Source organism: Aulonocara stuartgranti (genome assembly GCF_965226115.1).
Source record: "Aulonocara stuartgranti genome assembly, chromosome: 10".
NCBI classification, from domain to species: Eukaryota; Metazoa; Chordata; class Actinopteri; order Cichliformes; family Cichlidae; genus Aulonocara; species Aulonocara stuartgranti.
In genome coordinates, this window is record NC_138946.1 from 33,335,082 (window position 1) to 33,353,669 (window position 18,588).

General features: G+C 45.6%; 1 protein-coding gene across 2 annotated transcripts in view; it reads right to left on the reverse strand.

Moving 5' to 3' along the window:
- The window catches only part of auts2a (activator of transcription and developmental regulator AUTS2 a), a 351,431-nt gene that overhangs the window by 112,146 nt on the left and 220,697 nt on the right, over positions 1 to 18,588 (reverse strand). For both annotated transcript variants that reach the window (XM_082549595.1, XM_082549594.1), the window contains exon 5: positions 9,338 to 9,367. In XM_082549595.1, the coding sequence (XP_082405721.1) occupies positions 9,338 to 9,367 (30 nt within the window). The remainder of the gene's footprint in view (positions 1 to 9,337; positions 9,368 to 18,588) is intronic.

An 18,588-nucleotide genomic window follows, 5' to 3' on the forward strand; every position in this document is an offset into this window, starting at 1 on the left:
CATTTTTATATACTCTGCAACTGCCATGAGGACGAGCCGTTTTTGTTGTTGTTGTTTGTTTTTCCTTTTGCTCTGTACAAGTTCTCTGTCTGTTTGGCAGCATTTTTAAATTTCTGTTTGTATTTTTTCTTTCTTTTACTAGTGAAGAGATGTATCGTGAACAGTTATACAGTCTAAATATCCCATATGGGTCGTGTGAAATGGTATTTTCAGTTTCATTCATTTGAAGTAAAGAACGTTGAATATTTCTAAGTGTGCTGTTTTGAACCAAGATGTCACAGTATGATCAGTGCTGTAATTTTTGACAGTCACTGTATCAATGTTATTTTTGCATCTCTTGAATAAAGGTTTTGACCTGCAGGTGCTAATTTCTTTAGTTATTGGGGTAAAATGGGTAATGTTAATAGGAAGGTGTTTGCCAATTCAGTAACCTAATTTAATGTTAATGGAAACTAACATTACCTCAAATTGTTTAGTTATAATTGTTGTTTAACTGAATCTTGACGTCAGAGGCCTTAAATAGAATGTTTTGATTTGTTCTTTCCCAACATTTTTCAAAAGAAACAGTCTAATTTCTTTGCTGTGATTGATTCCAGAGAACACGGAAGAACTGACATTATTTAACTGTTGATTTATGTAGATTCAGTGGAGGAGTAATGTCAGTTTAATTCTTTACCTACTGCAGTGAAATTAGACATTTTGTTTTGAAAGGTTACTGGTGGATGCCAGCAACCATCTTGGAAGAGAACAATACAATCTGTTATAAGGCCTCCATTTGAAAATTGTGTATTTGATGCTAGAATATAATAGCAAAATGTAATTTGAAGATAACATGTAGCATTTAAGTGACCAAGTAGTATTGGGTAAAAGTTATTGAATGGTGTTGGGATAAAGTGAGAAAATTGTGAAGGATTAAAATATTTCAAGAGCTCAAATTACTTCATCAAAACATGTTTAAGTCACATTTTATCAACACAAATTGCACAGGTTTATTGAACATGAATAAATTGTGTTAATTTAACTCAATTGTTTAAGTTGCTGCCAAAGCAAAACATCTGTGTGCAACAAATGTCCACCATTGAATTAAGTAAATCCAACAACATATTTTTTTCAGTGTACCTCACGTGTGTATTTAAGTCCCCAGCGTCACGGCGTCTGCCTACGTACCGCCTTGTTTCCCTTGTTAGGGTCGTAGTTTAAAAAGTCATAGTTTAGTTCATAGTTGAGCCTTGTTTTATTTATTTGTGTTATTAGTCTTATTTTTGAAACTTAGGCTACGTTCACACTGCAGGTGAAAGCGCATCAAATCAGATTTTTTTGACCCTTTGCGACCCATCTATCCGATCATGGTGTGACAGTGTGAACGGCACAAATCCGATATTTTCAAATCCGATCTGGGTCACTTTCGTATGTGGTGCTGAAACCGATACATATCCGATGTTTTAGAAAGCGACTGCTGCTTGATGGTCATGTCGCATTAAATCCGTCTTTTACGTCACTGACACAAGACAGACGCTGATTATCAGCGCCCGAGAAGACATCGTGAACGCTTCCTGGCCATCCAGTGTAGATGTTGGGAAGGCAACGTTGGAGAAACGTGAACATTTTCTTTGTACTGTATAATCTGCAGGTTCTGACAGAAATCTGCAGCTATCCTTTGAAGCACCGCTCCTCTGAAACAGCAATAAGGATCATTATTAGGTTATTTACATTATTATGTAAATAACAAAATAACTTAAAGCAAAAATTGGGAAACGTAAAGTCCGAAGTCTTTATATTAAGGCCATCAGTCAAACTTACTGTTTGCTCTGGGTCTAAACAGAGCGCGTTGTGTGTGACGCCTTGTTTTGCGCATGCGGCCGCTTTGAGCGTTCACACTAGAGCGCGTTTGCTGTCGCATTTTATTTGTAGTGTGAACGAGCAGACAAAAAAATTGGAATTGAGCATTAAGACCTGCAGAGTGAATGTAGCCTTAGTTTTGTCTCCACCGTGTCTGCTTCTGGGTCCACCTCATCATCGCACCCCGCCGTGACAGCAGCACTGAAGGTGATTCTAGAAAACATCTCCTGCACAGTTAAAAGCACTGCTGGACACCGAGCTAACAACTGTTACTGATGTATTAAGCAGATAACAGTAAAACGGTGGTTTTAATCTGCAGCCTTGTTCATTTGGTACAAATATCACAGGACTTGACATATGACAACCCGCCTGCCTTACATAGCCGGGAAGATTCCACTTCCTGTGAGCTGATCCTGATGTGCACAGCGCACAGAGCCAGTCAATTCTGCAGAAATCACCGGCTTGACAAAAGGGCAATAACGGGGCAGAGGGGGGGAGTCACCGGCCCAGTTGTTGGGGGGGCTTACGTGCAGGTGAGCCAGACTTTGACTGACATTCACCCAGTGCGCTGAGAAAGTTTAACCTTGGTGTGCTGGAGAAGCCGCTCTCACAGGGAGACAGTGAGGGATGAAGAGCGAATGTGAGAAAAACTGATTTCCTGCATAACAACCGATGTTTTTTTTCATAAGCAGCCTGTTTCCAGAGACGCTGGTTTGAACCCAAGGTCTTGCTCCATGTTTTATTAAACACGGTAACTGGCAACACTGCCTCATAAATAGAGATGAGCACAGACACCTGAGGAGTCGGGGCACTGCTTGCTCTTGATCGTCCAGCCCAACACGACCCAGAAGGTTCTGCATGCGCAGCACCGCGCACGCTTCTGCCTAGCTGCCCACTGTTTTGTTAGCATCGCGGCAGCTGATAAATGGCACCATATGGAGCAGGTTCGTAATTGGGAAGGTCAATGATGTTAAAAATGTATGTAATTGAGTTTGACTCGACGTGTTTGGCTATTTTTAACTCGGAGCTCAGGCCAGTTTTAATAACGCTGCTTAAACAACATTAGTGCAACTATTAGAAATATGGGGAGAGCTAATGAGGGGTTTAACAGATGGTTATAAAAGCAGTTCAATCATTTACCAAGAATAATACGCCTTCTCTACTCTGCTGATAAAGAATCTCTCTGTTATATCATGTGTGCAAAAGCGAAACAGTGGGAAATAAGCGCCTCATTATGCTTATCCTTAAATATAGACTGGACTTGATATTTCTTTAACTGGGGTTGTGTTTCCACTCTAAAGCCTCTTTGTATGAGGACAATCTCATAAAGTCTTTGATATATGGACACAATTTGCCTGAGAGATTTTTCTTTTCCAGGTCAGGAAAGATGGAAATGGCTTTTTCTTTCCACAGGAGTAAACATCTCAGTCAAACAGCATATTTATGGTTTTTGTTGCTGATAGAATTATTTTCCATCCCCTGTGTTCTCAGCTTGCACTGGGAATTGAATCATTGCCTTAGAAACATGATTCTGTGACTGTTTTTCCCCCATTCAATTTCAAGGACTTGGCAACCTTGTCCTATTCAAACGTGTGCATTATTACATTTTATTGTTGGCCATAAATGAATGGGGAGGTTGAGCACTCTAGAGGCAAGTGTAACACACATTAGGGCTTGTATAATATCGCATCTCAAGGTAAGAGTCAAACCATCTACAGTTCTGTGTTTCGACACCAAAACCGACACACTATTAGCAATCACAAAGCATCGGGAGGCAATCGAAAAGGCAACGGCGATGCAGCCACGTAGGTTTAGATCATTTTTCTCCTGAATAAGCTGGAAGCTTTCAGGGGAACTACTTTGAATTGTGGACTTTAAAAGCTTCTGACAAACGAAAAACATTTCCAGCTCGTACTCTGTGCTCTGACTCTAAAGGTTGCAAAGCTACACACTTACAATGATGTAAAAATTGGCTTTCACAGATCCCAACATTAATGACGTGCTGATCCTGTCCACCTCAGAGGCTGTGAATGCTAGCAGGAGATGACGCTGTGACAGAATGAGGATTTACCTGCTGGGACAATGAGGAGGATGTGGAGCTACTGTAAATGGGTCACAGTGACTGTAAAGGAGAATGAAGGGGGGGCGAACCCCAGAGGCTAGCCATACTGCTGACTCTCAGTTCACTATCACAGCTCTGTAAGTCTCACTGGCTGTGCTCCATTAATAACATTAGCGCCGGCTCGTTTCTCTACGTTCTAGATTTGTCTCATTTACAAAAATGTGTTACAGAAAATAAGGTAAGAGGGACATTACACAGCAGGAAAAACATGTCGACAAAAGAAATGTTTAGCACGTTTAGCACGTGCATAGCGACGCTAAATCGTGGAGTGTAAAGTCCATCAGAACTAGCTGTGGGCGGGGTGGGTGAGGTGACAGGCGCTAAGAGGAGGGGAGGTAGCGGGTGGGACGGCGTGTGCGTATGTGTGTCTAGGGAGTGATGCTGCCTGCTGACCTGGTCATCCATTAGACAGGGTCCATCCATCCAGCCCCCAGCACACACCGCCACCTCCTCCACCCCCCCCACCCGAGGCCCATCATTGCGGCTTTCTGCCAGGCCTGGAATCTCCACATTAATTTCTCATCTGTGGCGCCCTAATGAGCTCCGCCTGCTCGTCCACCTCTGAGACCTCAGTGATTATCAGACAGGGGGGTGACCATTTGTCAATGGCAAGAGGTGGCATTTACACTGCTGACCTTGCTGCCAAGGAGAGCGGAATCAAAATTAGCGGAGCAAAGAACAGAAAAGCCATCAGAAGCTCTGGAGAGCAGCCGCCGCGCGCAAACACAATCCGCTCAAGGATGCTGTCCAAACCTCCGTCTGTCTTTTGTTGCTGCTCCTTTTGGTGAAAACTGCTAAACTTGTATTTGCACATTCACACAAACTTGATAACTGAAGTGTAAAAGCAGAATAATCCTATTGTGCTTTTGCGGCGGTGAGCGGAGGCCCTCGGTTTGCTGCAACACAGAGCGGTGGGCGGTGCGCACCCCTCGGTGGGAGCAGGGATTTGCCGGTTATTGGATGGAGGGGAGCGGTGTAGGTCTGTGACACCCGCTAACCTTGGCCAGTGCTGCTGGGACTTGGAGGGTATCCATCACCGTGGCAGCCCCGAGACCCAGAGCGGGGGGAAAAGCCACAGAAGTTGCCGGGGGAGGGAAAAAAGCTAGTAAAAATTTAATGCACTCCGCAGAGCAGTCATGTCATACTTGGTTATGGAAAATAATCCCAGATGCCTGCAGTGCTAAAATGGAGCTGTAATGTGCTCGCCTCCTAACCCGGCCTGACAGCCATGATGTACGACTACCATTACCGGAAAATATCACTTCAACTAACCCGTGATCCGGCTCCGCTAAGGGTCATATTATCCATGAGGAACAAATTACACTCCCCCAAAGTAAATACAAATTTCCTACACTGACTGGGTACAAAGCACAGAGCGGGGAGGGGGCAGGCGGGAATGTTACCTATGACAACGCTCTGCAGAGTGACAAGGATGATAAAGTACATGACAAATCACTGGCTGACAGGGTACTCTAGTGCAATCAGCCTCAGCCTCGGCCTAGCGAGCACCCACTCAAGCCTGTAAACACTACTCTCTTCCTTTGGAGGGGGCAAAACACATAATCTTTTAACGCTGACAAGTTGCTCTCTCCTTTTTATTACTCATCCTTCCCACTGCGGCGGAAGAGGAAGGGTTTGGGGTGAGGCTGCGTGGGGGGATGGAAGATATAAAACGGTTTTATGTACAGTGCTGCTGAGTGATTGAGAAACACGACTCTTCTGCTATAATTGCCCGAGGGCAAACACAGCAAAACAATAAAGGAGGAGAAACAGCAAATATATTACTGGTTCAGATCTTTATTTTATGTCAAGGACAAACAGGTTCCTGCTTGGATCCCTTGCCTCCAATAAGAGCAAAGCACAGCGAATTACAGCACTCTGCTGCGCGGCCGTTAATAAGACGCAGAACATTTTCAGAATGGCATTTACAGCTTGTGGCTACTGATAGAGCGAGTAAATAACACTTAGGAAGGTGTGGTCTATAAAAAAGGCCGGAGGCAAGAGGAATAAAAGCTGCGTGGTGATAAAGTTGTGCAGATTACAGTATAGACTCATTGTCTTCGCTGAGGGCCTAAGTGCATGATTGGGGAACAGGAGCACTTGAGCATTAGCGCACATCGGTGCGAAAATGTTTGACGGGCAGTTTCAAGGTGCCACTTAGGAAGAAGGAAAAAAATCACTTAAGCATTCGTGAGTCCAGACAGAGCCGGAGCCTCTCGACTATATTACAAAGATCCAAGACGAGGTGGAGAAATCTACCACTGCTAGATTAAACGTTGAGGGAATGTTTCCGTTTGAAAATAAATGAGGCAGGCTGCACTTACACTGATAAAAAATCCACATTATTATTAATATATTTAAAGTGTGTGGACCTGTCAGAGGCTCCTAAAAGACTTCACTGCTTATGGACCTTTGGAGGATGAGCGATACCTGATGCTACAGAGCTCAGCGAAGTGGAAATGAGCTGTTCTGCACGAGTCCAGGCCCGTGTGACCGCCTGATCCTGTTTGGACACCTCGATTCTGCACCTTGGAGCAAAGGAGGAGCCGAGCCATGACAGACTGTAAACAAGATCATTATTCAGGAAGAACGGCTCACTTCCCCCCACGCATAGTTTCAGCCCTCCAAAAACTGTCCCCCATGAAGGGACAGTTTCATGCACACTGGCTGCTGGGAAAGAGATGCTAACAGTACGAATACAGGGCTAATAATACCAGTGTTGTGCGGCGAGTGACTGCTGATAGGCGTCCTCCTACCTGTCTCCCAGCATGCCATTAACATGTCACGCTGCAGAAGGCCCCGTCCTACGGGTCACTTTGTAATGAGCAAATGCTCTGACAGTTTCCAGCACACGCAGAAACACACTCGCACAGCGACACGGGATCGCGTGCACACGGAGAGCTGTCTCTTATCAGAGCCCGGCAGCTCCACGGCAGAGGCCTTCTACGCCAGGCAGAACATGATTTCTCCTGGGAACACTTTTTCCATTTCCTGCTTTTGAAGGGAAACGAAATAAGCCACGTTTGTCCTCATCTGAATACATTTGACCCATTAAAATGACTCTGCTCTGCCGCGGCGTTGCAAAGGAGACCGCCACGCTCACAGAATGCAAATGACAGCAGCGGCACTGGGCGTAGCGTGCGAGGCTCCTGGCAGGAGCAGATAGTGGCAGGTGACGTGGACTAAGGAGGGCCGTTGAGTGGGAGCTCCAATTACTCCTTACGTTGAGGAAGAACGCGTGAGTCAGCCCTGTCATAGGGGTCCCCGTTTACTAATTCACTCCTCTGTTACTTTAACACACAATTAATCAATGACAGGAAGGTGTAGTCGGTGCTGTTCATCAGGAGCGTAACGTGAGCCAGGGTGAATTAATACAGTCACTGGGGGGATTACCGTGCTCTCGCTCTCTTCCTGAAACAAGAAGGAATTGCCACCGAGACAAGAGCAATTTAAATCGACAACACTGAGTAATGACTCAATTTGCTGCAGAGTCTAAACACTACAAGCAAATGGCATTACTAAATCATTAGAGCACATCTAGCTCTCTGGTTAGAATTCAGTGGCTAATATGGCTGCTTTTACAATCTAAAGTACGCTCAAACTGAGACCTGGATTTTAAAGTGCTTTACAACCAGAATAGCAACAAACGTTTAAACGCTTACAGGTGCTTTTATTTTACCCAACCGTGACCATCCTCATCATTGCATCATCACATGAAAGAAAAACAAGAACCCAGAAGACGAAACGCTGCACGGGCGATGCACGTTTACGCAACGATGTCCAGCGTCTCGTTTGAGGATTCGATCGTGGCTCCTCAGAGCGCTCCAAAAGTAATCGCCGTGACTCGAGCTCACCTCGGGGACATTTTAAAGACAGAGCGCGAGCCTCTCGTACCCGCCCCTTACACAGCTGAGAGGATGATGCATTTCCTCGGAGGTCCTTTACCTTCTAACCAACAAAAATGTCCTCCCGCTCAGTCACCTTTAGCTTTCGGACCTCACACAGAGAGCAGAAGCTCTACCACTGAATCAGATCTGAATCTCTTTCCAACCACATACTCATAAACTCATATCATGTCTATGGTGTCTGGGTACAAAGTCACTTCAAGCATACAAGCCTCTGGATGCCGTTCATTTGATTCCTCAGGTTCTGACACTGATGATGACTCCTTTTAGGCTTCTTCTTCTTCTTCTCTCTGGATGTTGAAAAGCTGCTTTTCAGCGTTTGTTTGCAAAATAGGTTAAGAAGCTCGCAGCACCTCTTTGAACGGGGCCAAGAACTCCACGTGTAACTGATCTGATGGACATCATTGACCTCAAAACAACGCCACTATATTCTTACTTACAGCCATAAACGGGCACATTAGCTTCTTTACTTGTGTAACCTTTAAACGTTTGCCAACATCTGTTATGATTTCTTTTCTTCTCTGAAATTACAGGATGCCCAGTACTTGCTCTAGGACACGAGAACACCAAAGCTTAATCACTTTTTCTCCCAGGAGAAAAAATGTATATGAAAAGTTGCTATTCCTGCATCTGGAGTCATTTAGCACTACAGTTTATAGTTTTTGCAACCTTGTAATTGTGTATTTTCCCAGTACAGTCAGTTTAATTTAACCCAAAAACCACTAAAGTAAAAAATAATTAAAGCAAATGAATACATTTAAGAAAAACTGAGGTTGTACACAACTCAGCATCATCAGCTTTTCCACCATGGCCCATGACTTATGTTCTATAACCTGTTGAAGTCCATGATATTCACATAACTCACATTATTTTGGCTTTTTCCCTGAAACACTTCCGGACTTTGTTAAATCTGTAGAGCCTGTTTGCTGCTAATCACTGCTGTGTGTTTCGTTGCTGCTGTAACAATGTAACTGCAACAAAAGTGCCAAAACTGACGCAATGAAGCTCCAACACAGGAAGACGCTATAGATCCTGGCAGGAGGTGGTTTTGCTGGGATTACAGAAACAGAACTACAGTGAAGACAAATGCAGGAGCAAAAAGAGCGCGTCACAGAAACAGACGGGCAGACACCAGCATATAGGTGGATGGATAGATACAGAAATAGACGCCGTGCTGCAGACACGCTCGTCTGTGCTTTAAGTAACAGAAAGCCTGGCTGCCGGAGCAGTCTCATTTAAATGTCATTGAAATCCTAAAAAGCCAGAACAGTTCAATTTAGATTTTGCACATCATTAAGTCATTCATAATTAATGCGCAACTAATTAAGGTTTTGTCATACTTATTAACAGGATGTTTAATTCTAATTACATTCAATTCTCAGTCTTAAAGTAACATTTGGATCTTTTTAAAACACTGATAAAAGACGCTCGAAGGGATTCAAGCACATTCAGCCCAATGTGAAAGTCTTACCTTGTCGTCCTGGTCACTCTCAGTGTCGCACTGCGAGAGAAGGAAAGAGAAAGCTCAAATTAGGAATAAGATGTCCAGTTTGTGGGGTTTTAAACAGTTTGCATTCAATCCCAGTGCGTGTGGTCACCATAATCTCATTCATCTTATCAACTTTTTAATGACAAATTTATCACATAACTTGTATTCTGGACCTGGATATCATCAGATCAGTTCATTAGCTGATCCAAGCAGCAGAATGTGAAATAAAGTGAATTTCTCATGAGCGCCCGTGCCCTTGTTAACACTGGGCACCATGTAAAATTCAGACAGAGCTGGAATCTCCGAACTCTAATCGCCACTGGAATTCTAATAGCATGATGTTGTTGCTGCTTCAGGCTGGGGATGGCAGATTGACACGAGGAGGAAGGGAACTTGGTAATGGTGGGAGGAAAAAGGGGGCTAGATTTCAATTTTTTGTTCCAATTTCAATTTCAAGGTCCACTTAATTCTTTATCAACTAATTAGCGTGATGCTGGGTGAATGGCGGCCCTCGTAGTTGTGCATATGGCTGAGGTGCAGGGAAGCACTGGAGTCAGTAATGAAAAAGGCACTGGGGGGGAATACGGGCAGGGGCTGGTACAGCGTGTGGGCAGGAGCGCGAGGAGGGGTTGGTGGGTGACGATTAAAGTATGGCAGGAGTGAAGGGGGGGGATGATTGACGGCCCACGGAGTGAGCGACAGAAGGCCGTGTCATTTCTTCCTTCCATCTCGTGCTCTTTTTTTTTTTTTTGCTGATCTGGGCCCTGCAGAGCTCAAAGGTAGCTGGCTGGGTTTGTGGCTGATCTGCTTCTCGGGCTGGATGGTAAAAAGGGGGCTTGCGAGCTCAGCAGGAGCATAGCATCCAATTTACAGGCCTGTCCCGCACAGCCCAAGGGGCTGCCTGCGGCACACTGCCATGATGGTCAGCTCCAGCAGCTCATAAATTATGCAGAGGCAATAAACGCACTGGGCAAACACTCCTCAGACGTTCCCTGCTCCATTTCGCTCTCACTCCTTCTCCGCCATACATTCCAACCCCGTTTTAAGACAGCGCGCAGGAGCCCTGATAACAAATAAAGATAACGACAGACGACGGTAGATCACGATCACGCGCGGGTGTCTGTGTAATATTAAAAGCTCCAAACTGCGTGCATTTATGCATCTCTTCCAGCTCCTGAGTAAATAGGCGTGTCTGCCTGCATCGCTCTCTCGTGGCCTCCCACACAGACTAACGCCGCAGACCAGATCAACGGCGTTCAGGCTTTTGAGAATGTAGCAACAGCGACGCGACCGAGCACTCATTAGCCGCTTCTCTGTGCACGACGCAAGCAAGCGAGGGGTTCAAATAATTGACATAATTTCAGTTTTCTGCATTGTGTTGTGATCCACGAAAAAAAGGAGTCTAGCCTTTCTTCCCCGTGTTCCCTTTTTGTTCTTATTTTGCTCTCCCTGCTTCCCCCGCTCCTCGGCTGTGCAGCCAATTGCTTTGATTGCCAAGATAGAAGCCGGCTGGAATGACTTGCCCTTGCTTGTGAAGCAAATGGAACATGCTAATGGAACTCATCGTATTACCCGATGCAAAAGTGCCATAGCTCATTACTTTAAGATAAAGGGATATCATTGTAGACGGCAAGCAGAATTGACTTTCTGTGCTGCGACTTGATGATGATTTAATCAACTGCTCTCTTTCACTTCTCATCCCCGAGCCTGTCGCTTTCGCAGGTGCCGCTAAACGAAGCACTCACACGGCTAGTGGGGGAGAGAAAAGAAAAGAAATTGCTGTCATTACTTTCCCCCCCTAGGAATAGAGGTATGCAAATTTCCCAAAGCGACAAAGGGTGGGGGGTGGAAAAGGTGGAAAACTTAATAAAATGGAAATGCCTTTATAATGAGCAAAGTAAAAAAGCCTAAGATCAGGCCTGACAGCCGAGAGCAGGCGATCTGAACGTCCACGACGCCAAAGCTCCCGTGAACTCTGTGTTCGAGCTCGGGCAGGAAGTAGTAAATAATAATATCTCGAGAAGGATAAAAAACAGGTTTGAGGCAGAGCTGTCACTCACTGAGAAGTGATCATAGTGAACGAATGTTTCGCTTCATGCACAACCCGAGGTGGGGAAAAGTCTGAGTACCTGATCTGGAGCCGAGGTCTGCACTTCACAGCTGGAAGTGTCAGGAAACATCGGTACACCTCATCATTAAGACTGAGCATTGTTTTTACAGGTCAGCACGAGCTACAGCTCTGTGTGATACAACAGCTGCTGACATGCGAGCATGAAAAAAACAAAAACCCGCAGCTATGATTAACCACGTCAAAAACACTTTAGAGCAATCCTGGGACGCCGCGGCGACTGAAAAGACATGTGTCAGGCGTTTAAAACGAATCTATTGTACCGAACAGAGAAAAAACAACAAAAGTGGTGCCACTGAGATCACTGACAGGCCGAGGTAGAAAGTCTTATTTAAAGCAACAGTAATGTACAGTAAGGAAACCATTAGTCCTGGGAGAGGGCTGGCAAAGGAAAGTGATAGTCTACCAGGCCCGGTGCCATTTACACAGGACCTGCATTATACAGCTAGACCCCAGTGTTTAGTTTAAGTAACACAGGAATGTCAAACATTAGCTTCAGCTCTAAGAGCTGTTGATGTTGGCCTGTATCCGGACCACTTCTGATTGCCGCTCTGCTCTCACCCGGGCCTCTCTCTTGGCTGAGTGCTCTTACAAATTTCCCTACACTCTGTCCAAGCATTGAGCCCTTTGTTTATATTGGTCTGAAAGTAGAAGTAAATTATTCTTGTCCTAAATCCTCTCCAGCTGAGAGCAATACTGGCCCAGTAGAAGGGGAACAGAAGGAGCCACGGGCCGAATGCTAAACGACGCAGCCGTGCTATCGTCTGTAACAGCAGGGCACGGCAACGTCTCCTGCCAGAGCTACCCACAGCGAAAAAGTCTGCACTGAAGAGGTAACCACATCACACATGTTTGCGTGCAAAGCAAGTATGCCATGATCTCTTTTCCAGCATAACCTTCTGGATATCCACTGGTCCACAAATACTAACAGATGTTGGAGCAATCAAGAAAAAAATAACATGACAACAATAAAGGTCCAGCAGAGTGTGTTTAGCATGTTCTTGTAATTCCTGATTGGCTGTCTATGTTGCTGCAAGTTGAACAGCGCTCTCTGCGTGAAGTTAGCCTCGGGTTATGCTTGAAAAACTGCCATCAGTATTAACCTCTGCCCGTGCCCTTGGAATTAATTATCATTGATATGGTCTTCATTAAAGCACACTAGTGCACAGAGGAAGGTGCCTGTTTATCAAACCGACACTGGATGTCCTGCAGCAGCGCTGAAGGGGTTAAAGCCCAGGGAGGACGCCAACCTGCCTGCAAGCCTGGGAGCTGGAAAGACAGCGTGAAGGATGGCAGCCATTGCCAGGGTCAGCTCTGACACTGCCAATGTGATGTGCTGTCGTCGAGGGCTCCTCAATCCCTCCTCCTAGCGGCTCCTTCCTGATATAGCTGCATGTCCTGATGGTTTTGTGATGCAAACAGTCACATGGCAAAATGGTTTTCTCCCTTCCCGGTGCATCCTCCTCCATCTGCTGCTGGGGCCTGGATGCCTCAGACCGCCTGCCTGTCACAGCGTGCGTGGAAATTAGCTGGGGAGGAGGTGCTCGCTTGTGCTAATTACATTTTAATCATTGGAAATGTGTTTGCAAATCAAGCCTTGATTGCCATCTTGGAGCCCAGTGCTCTTCTCTGCAGGTCGGGGATGGGGGTGGGATGACTTCTGGGGCTAGAATGCGTCTGAGCCCAGACTCGGCAAGCTGGACACCTCATCCTCCACCGCAGCTTGATATGGCGGCGTGCCTGGCCTACTGCTGGGTAGGGGCTGTGCCACATTATTCACTGGGAATAGAGAAAGACCGGGATGGTAAAATGCGGATCTGTGCCATGCATATTCTCCAATCCCCCACTCACACCTCCCATATTTATCTCTCTTTCTCTTACTCCCTTTCGCTTTTGCACCCACACATTACTAAGTCTGCCAGTCCCGCCGCTGTGAATTGAGGAACAACAAACAGAGATGAGCTAGAGGCGACTGATGAGCTCAGGTTTTGCTACACAGCAGCTACTTTGGCAAACAAAACTAGAAAATGAGACTTAAAAAAAAGGCAAAAAACAAACTGACGTAGTTACATTTTCAGCTTTTAAATAAACACAAAATGATCAAGGTTGACAAGAACACTTTGCTCACAGAAAGCTGATTCAGTTTTGATGAACATCTGTGAAAAGCCACGTTTCCTCCGTGATATCCAATGTTACACAACAGACTGACTCACAGTAATGAGCCCCGAAAGGACGCAACATATACGCATCCGGACCCGCATCGTGCTCAAGGGACTTCACACCCACGTGAACCTCAGATAAACTCTGGGATTACTTTACTTTAGCCGCCCGACACACATTAGTTATTACAGGTTGCCTATAAAGGACACCTATAAGTTCAGGGAGTGGAAGAAAGATTAACAAAACTCGCCTCGCTGGGACGGCTCATTTAAAGAAGCCGCGTTCTGTGGCGACGAAATTGTTTCTGCAGCATCTGCTTGATGCCGAACTGCAACATGAACGTACGACGGGAAAGGAAAGTCCCAAAAGAAATCACAGGCACAGCCTGAGTGTTTCAGACTGTCTATACAGTCACATAAGGAAAGTTCTTCTTCTAGGAGCCAAGAATACTTCGTCAGGGAGGACCAGATTTCTGTCTGGACTAATATAAGCAGGTCTGATCCACATGTGCAACGCTGGCCAAATGCAGCAGGCCAACATCTGAACGCAATTTCCCTTCAAATGTAAAACTTCATCCAGAAGATATTCAGTGCGACCGCAAACTCCAGTTTCTAGTCAGGAGGACAGACGAGATAAAGGAAGGAGGGAGGCCAGAAAAATGAAGCTTTCCACAAAGTAACAACAACATTACAGCCTCTGATCTTTGCTTTCAATATTCAGCACCACAGTCTTTTTATTTTTTATTTATCTGGGCCGTTCCCAAATGTATGGAAAGAATATCTGAGAGAATTTTCAACATCTGACGACTCTCTCTCGTTTTAAAATATCAAATTCTTATCATTTCCTCGTCGTTAGATCTCTTTTCCTTTACATCCTGATCACCAATAATGTCAAATCGGACTGAGACGGCAGCCTGGATGATAAGATTTCCTCTGAAGGCGTACAAGCTCTACATGTGTATATTACTTCCCTTTTTAGTGTGGACGAAGGTAGGACATTTAACTCTACTGGAGAGGAGGCACCGCGGGGCTGAAGTGATGCTTAGCAGGGTGAAGCTCTCTGTTGATCAGTCCCATCCACCCACCAAACACGCTCACAACACCACCTGACAAAAGGACCGGGGTAGGAAGAAGGAACAGAGGTGCCACGTTCTCAGCGTCTCAACGTTTTTTAAGTCATATCAGCGCGTTTCTCCAGGCTCTGCACAGCATTTGGGGTTATGTGATAAAAGCCTAAAACGCAGCCCTACACGGACCTTCGTTCAGCCCGGCTCTGTTTATATAAGCCAACAGAGGCCCGAGGCTCAAAGCAGATGCTGAATTAATCAAAGATTAATAGAAGGGTTCTGAGATAATTACATACATCAAATTGCATTGTTTGCGTGGTTATGGCGACTCCCACGAGATGAGTCCGCTCGGTGTGCATTTTAATTACCCCCCTCATGCTCGACATTAATAGTGATATGATTTGGCATCCTCGTTACAGCAATCTGGTCACGCACACAAGAAGAAGAATTTCCCAGATGAAGAAGTGGACCCGCAGCTGAGCACATGAGGCTGAGCAGGCAGATGTTCTTAGAATCAGTGAAGCCCTGAGCATCACCGAACCACCCTGGTGTCAGAGCACATGTAGTGACTGCACTGAAGAAGGCTACGCCGTAAAGAATGGCACAGATTCTATGACCAGCTTTTAGAAAGAACTGCACTGCAATGAGCACATCTCATGCTGCCGGCATCACTAATTTTCACACGATCCCTTATGAAATAACACAACTGCTAATATTAATCGTGCAAAATGGAGCCATAATACAGAATTACCTGCAACATTTGCAGTTTAACGCACTCGCAAGCGCGCTGTGTACGAGCTGCAACCTTCTGCAGGCGAGAGATATAAACCTCATCTGCTCCCCTAACCTCCCACTTTCAGCCCCTCCCCTCCCTCCTCTCACACTGACTCATCGCTAAGGGGGGAGAAAAACATCAGGATTAGGTTCTGTGCCTCTAATCACTTAACTCCTCACACCTGATGGCACACTATTAACTTTGACTGTCTCCAGTGACCCCGTGGGTCGTTGCCCATCACATCAAGTTTTTATTAGGGAATTTTCCTCATCATTAGCCATGGCCTGGAAACGAGCCATTAATATTCATACTGGCAAACCAAAATGAGGTCCCACTGATTTTCCATCATCCAGGCTGTCTGTGCAGCTGCCGCTGTTAACAATCACCCCAGTGCTGCACATTTGCCACGTATCATTATAGGGCTTCATAAAGCTCTTTTTCTGCTTCTGCCATGATGGGAAGGAGAGCAAGGTGGTGGCGGAGGAGGAGGTGGAGGAAGAGAAGGCTGTGAGAGCTGCAGCCAGCTGACACCCGTCTGAGAAAAACTGGCTAACTCTGCCAACAATCTGCCTGGAAGTCTCATTCATATACCGGCGCTGTCAGTGCTAACAACCCCTGCAGGCTCTGCCAGGTACACAGCTGAGATACGCCGACTTCCCTGTGCTCTCACATTAGAGCACACATTGTTTATCAGTGTGTAATGGCAGCCAGGAAAGCAGCGCTTTGGAATGGACTGAAATCGTGTACAAGATGCTGACATGTCTGAGGATCACGGAGGGTTTTTATTTAGACAACGATCCTTTTCTGCTTCCCAGTAATATAGAACAAGAACGCAGCATTGTTATTGGTTATTATTACAGGTTTACAAGCAGGACTTTCTTAAACATTAGACTTGTTTAGCATGCACTCACAAACTGGTTGTTCCTCCTCCTGTTAGCAAAGGAGGAGCATCTCACATTACAGCTGCTGGTGCTCAGGCTACACGCAGCGTGAACAGATAAGTTGCGTCTCCCGCTGATAAGACTCCGCCCTCTTCTCCATACACCTCAGCTAAGAGTAGCTGGCCCTGTCACGAATGGCAGCAGCATCCATGCCTGATATTTACATATTTGCTATTTGCACCAGCAGGTTCTCCTCCATCAGTGAATAAAACATCCATCCATCTTCTTCCATTTTTCCAAGTCAGGGTACGCCCTGGAATGACTGGACGACTAATTTAAAATCTCCAGTTAACCGAACCCCTCTGACTCCACCCCTTTGTGTCTGCGTGGCTCCTCCCACAGCCCAAACTCCACACAGGAAGGCCCAGATGGTGGATTCAAACACAGGACCTCCTTTGCGCGAGGCAACAGTGCTAACCACTGCTCCACTGTGCCACCCTACATAAAACAGGGAAAAATAAATCCACGAACTCGCGTGACGTAATGAGACACAACACCTACTAAAGGTTATTTAGCTCAACTGTGATAATTTTGTGAATTTTGGAAGTAATTCTTTGGGTGAAATCTAGTTACTCGAGTATGAAACTGGTTGTCTTACTATGACAAACAGACTGCACAGTTGACAATATTCAGTAAAACAAGGACAGAAGGTGAGACGTTCTAACAGATGCAGCTGCTTCAGCACCGTCTTCCAAATAATTAGAGCCGCAGTGACAAAAACACTTTGTTTTTCCTCTACTATGATTTGCTAGCTGTCACAGTGTACATCTGAGTCACCTCATTATACAGAAAGTACTCAAATAAAAGCAGACACTGCACGCTCCTGTCAGGAATCTGTCTACCACACATGCAAACAAGCAAAGATGAATAAACATTAGTTGTTGTTGAGGGCTGGTCTTTGAGCCGCGAGGCTCACAAAGATGCGCTTTGTACAAAATAAAAATATTTAATTTGAAAGACTGATGCAAGGCAAAATGAAATTAAAAGGAACCCATGCTAACTGCTAAAACAAATTACTCGCAGCACGCTAAATTACATTTGCTCCTCCATCAGCGAGATCAAACGAGCCTAGTTTGACTCTCCTGCGCTAATGATTTCCTGCACTCACCTCCTTTTTCATCCCAGGGGTGTTAATAAACACTCTGTCTGTTTTTGTGTTTGTTTGTTTGTGTGCTTTATTTATACATTTCCCAGCCCCGCGTCTCGCTCCCTTCCTCTCTCTCGCTCACGTCGCCCATGCTGGTGGCAGGCTGGGTGAATTAGAGGGATCTAATGTAATCCCACAGACAGCGGGCTCCTGAAAAACGTGCTCAATTAAAGCAGGATGAGCCCAGTGGGAGCATCCCTGGCGGGGTGCGGGGTGACTGACATGGTCCTTTGGTTGGGATTAATTAGCATGCTAAATGGTAGAGCACGATAGCAGCCCCCAAGCCTAAGGACAGCCACCTGACATCCAGCAGCTCCCACAGCACCAGTACAACATCATTATGGCTGCGGTTCGAGCCGGTCACGGCCTCATTTCATTTCCTGACAAATGCAGGTTCAGACTAAAACAACAGCACCCGCCACAGCATCTCGTTGACATAATTACAACTAAAATTTCAAATTAGCTGATGTTTCCCAGGCTGTAATTCTACCTTTTAAAAATAATCCCAGTTTCTGTCACCAGGCTGGATTACACAACATTATTACAACATGACAGCTGGGATTGTGCGTCACACTTACAGAAGAACTTAATGAAAGACGGCCCAGGTTTGCTCAGCAATCTGGAACCACCACGACAATTTTAATCTTTTTTTTCCAACACAGTATTCTTGGTCTGCAGATTTCTTTCAGGGTCAGCCCCCAACCATCCATCTGGGGGAAATAATGAGAACTTATGAGGCTAATCATCACAACGCGACTGCGTCAGAGCGAAATAGACTCCATCCATCTCGAGTCAAAAGAGTGGAGCGCAGAGCTTTTTGGGTACCTGGTGTCGTGTCAGTGAGTAAGGGTCAGCTGTCACGAGGACCACCGGTGTTTTTCTAAGCCACCGGTTTGAGCTCTGTAATTAGCGTCTCTGAATAAGCAACCAGGTTCCAATACAAACTGACCTACCCTCACCCACACTCCCCAAGCTTCAAGCTTGCTCAGCACAATATCCAACATATAGTTTATGAC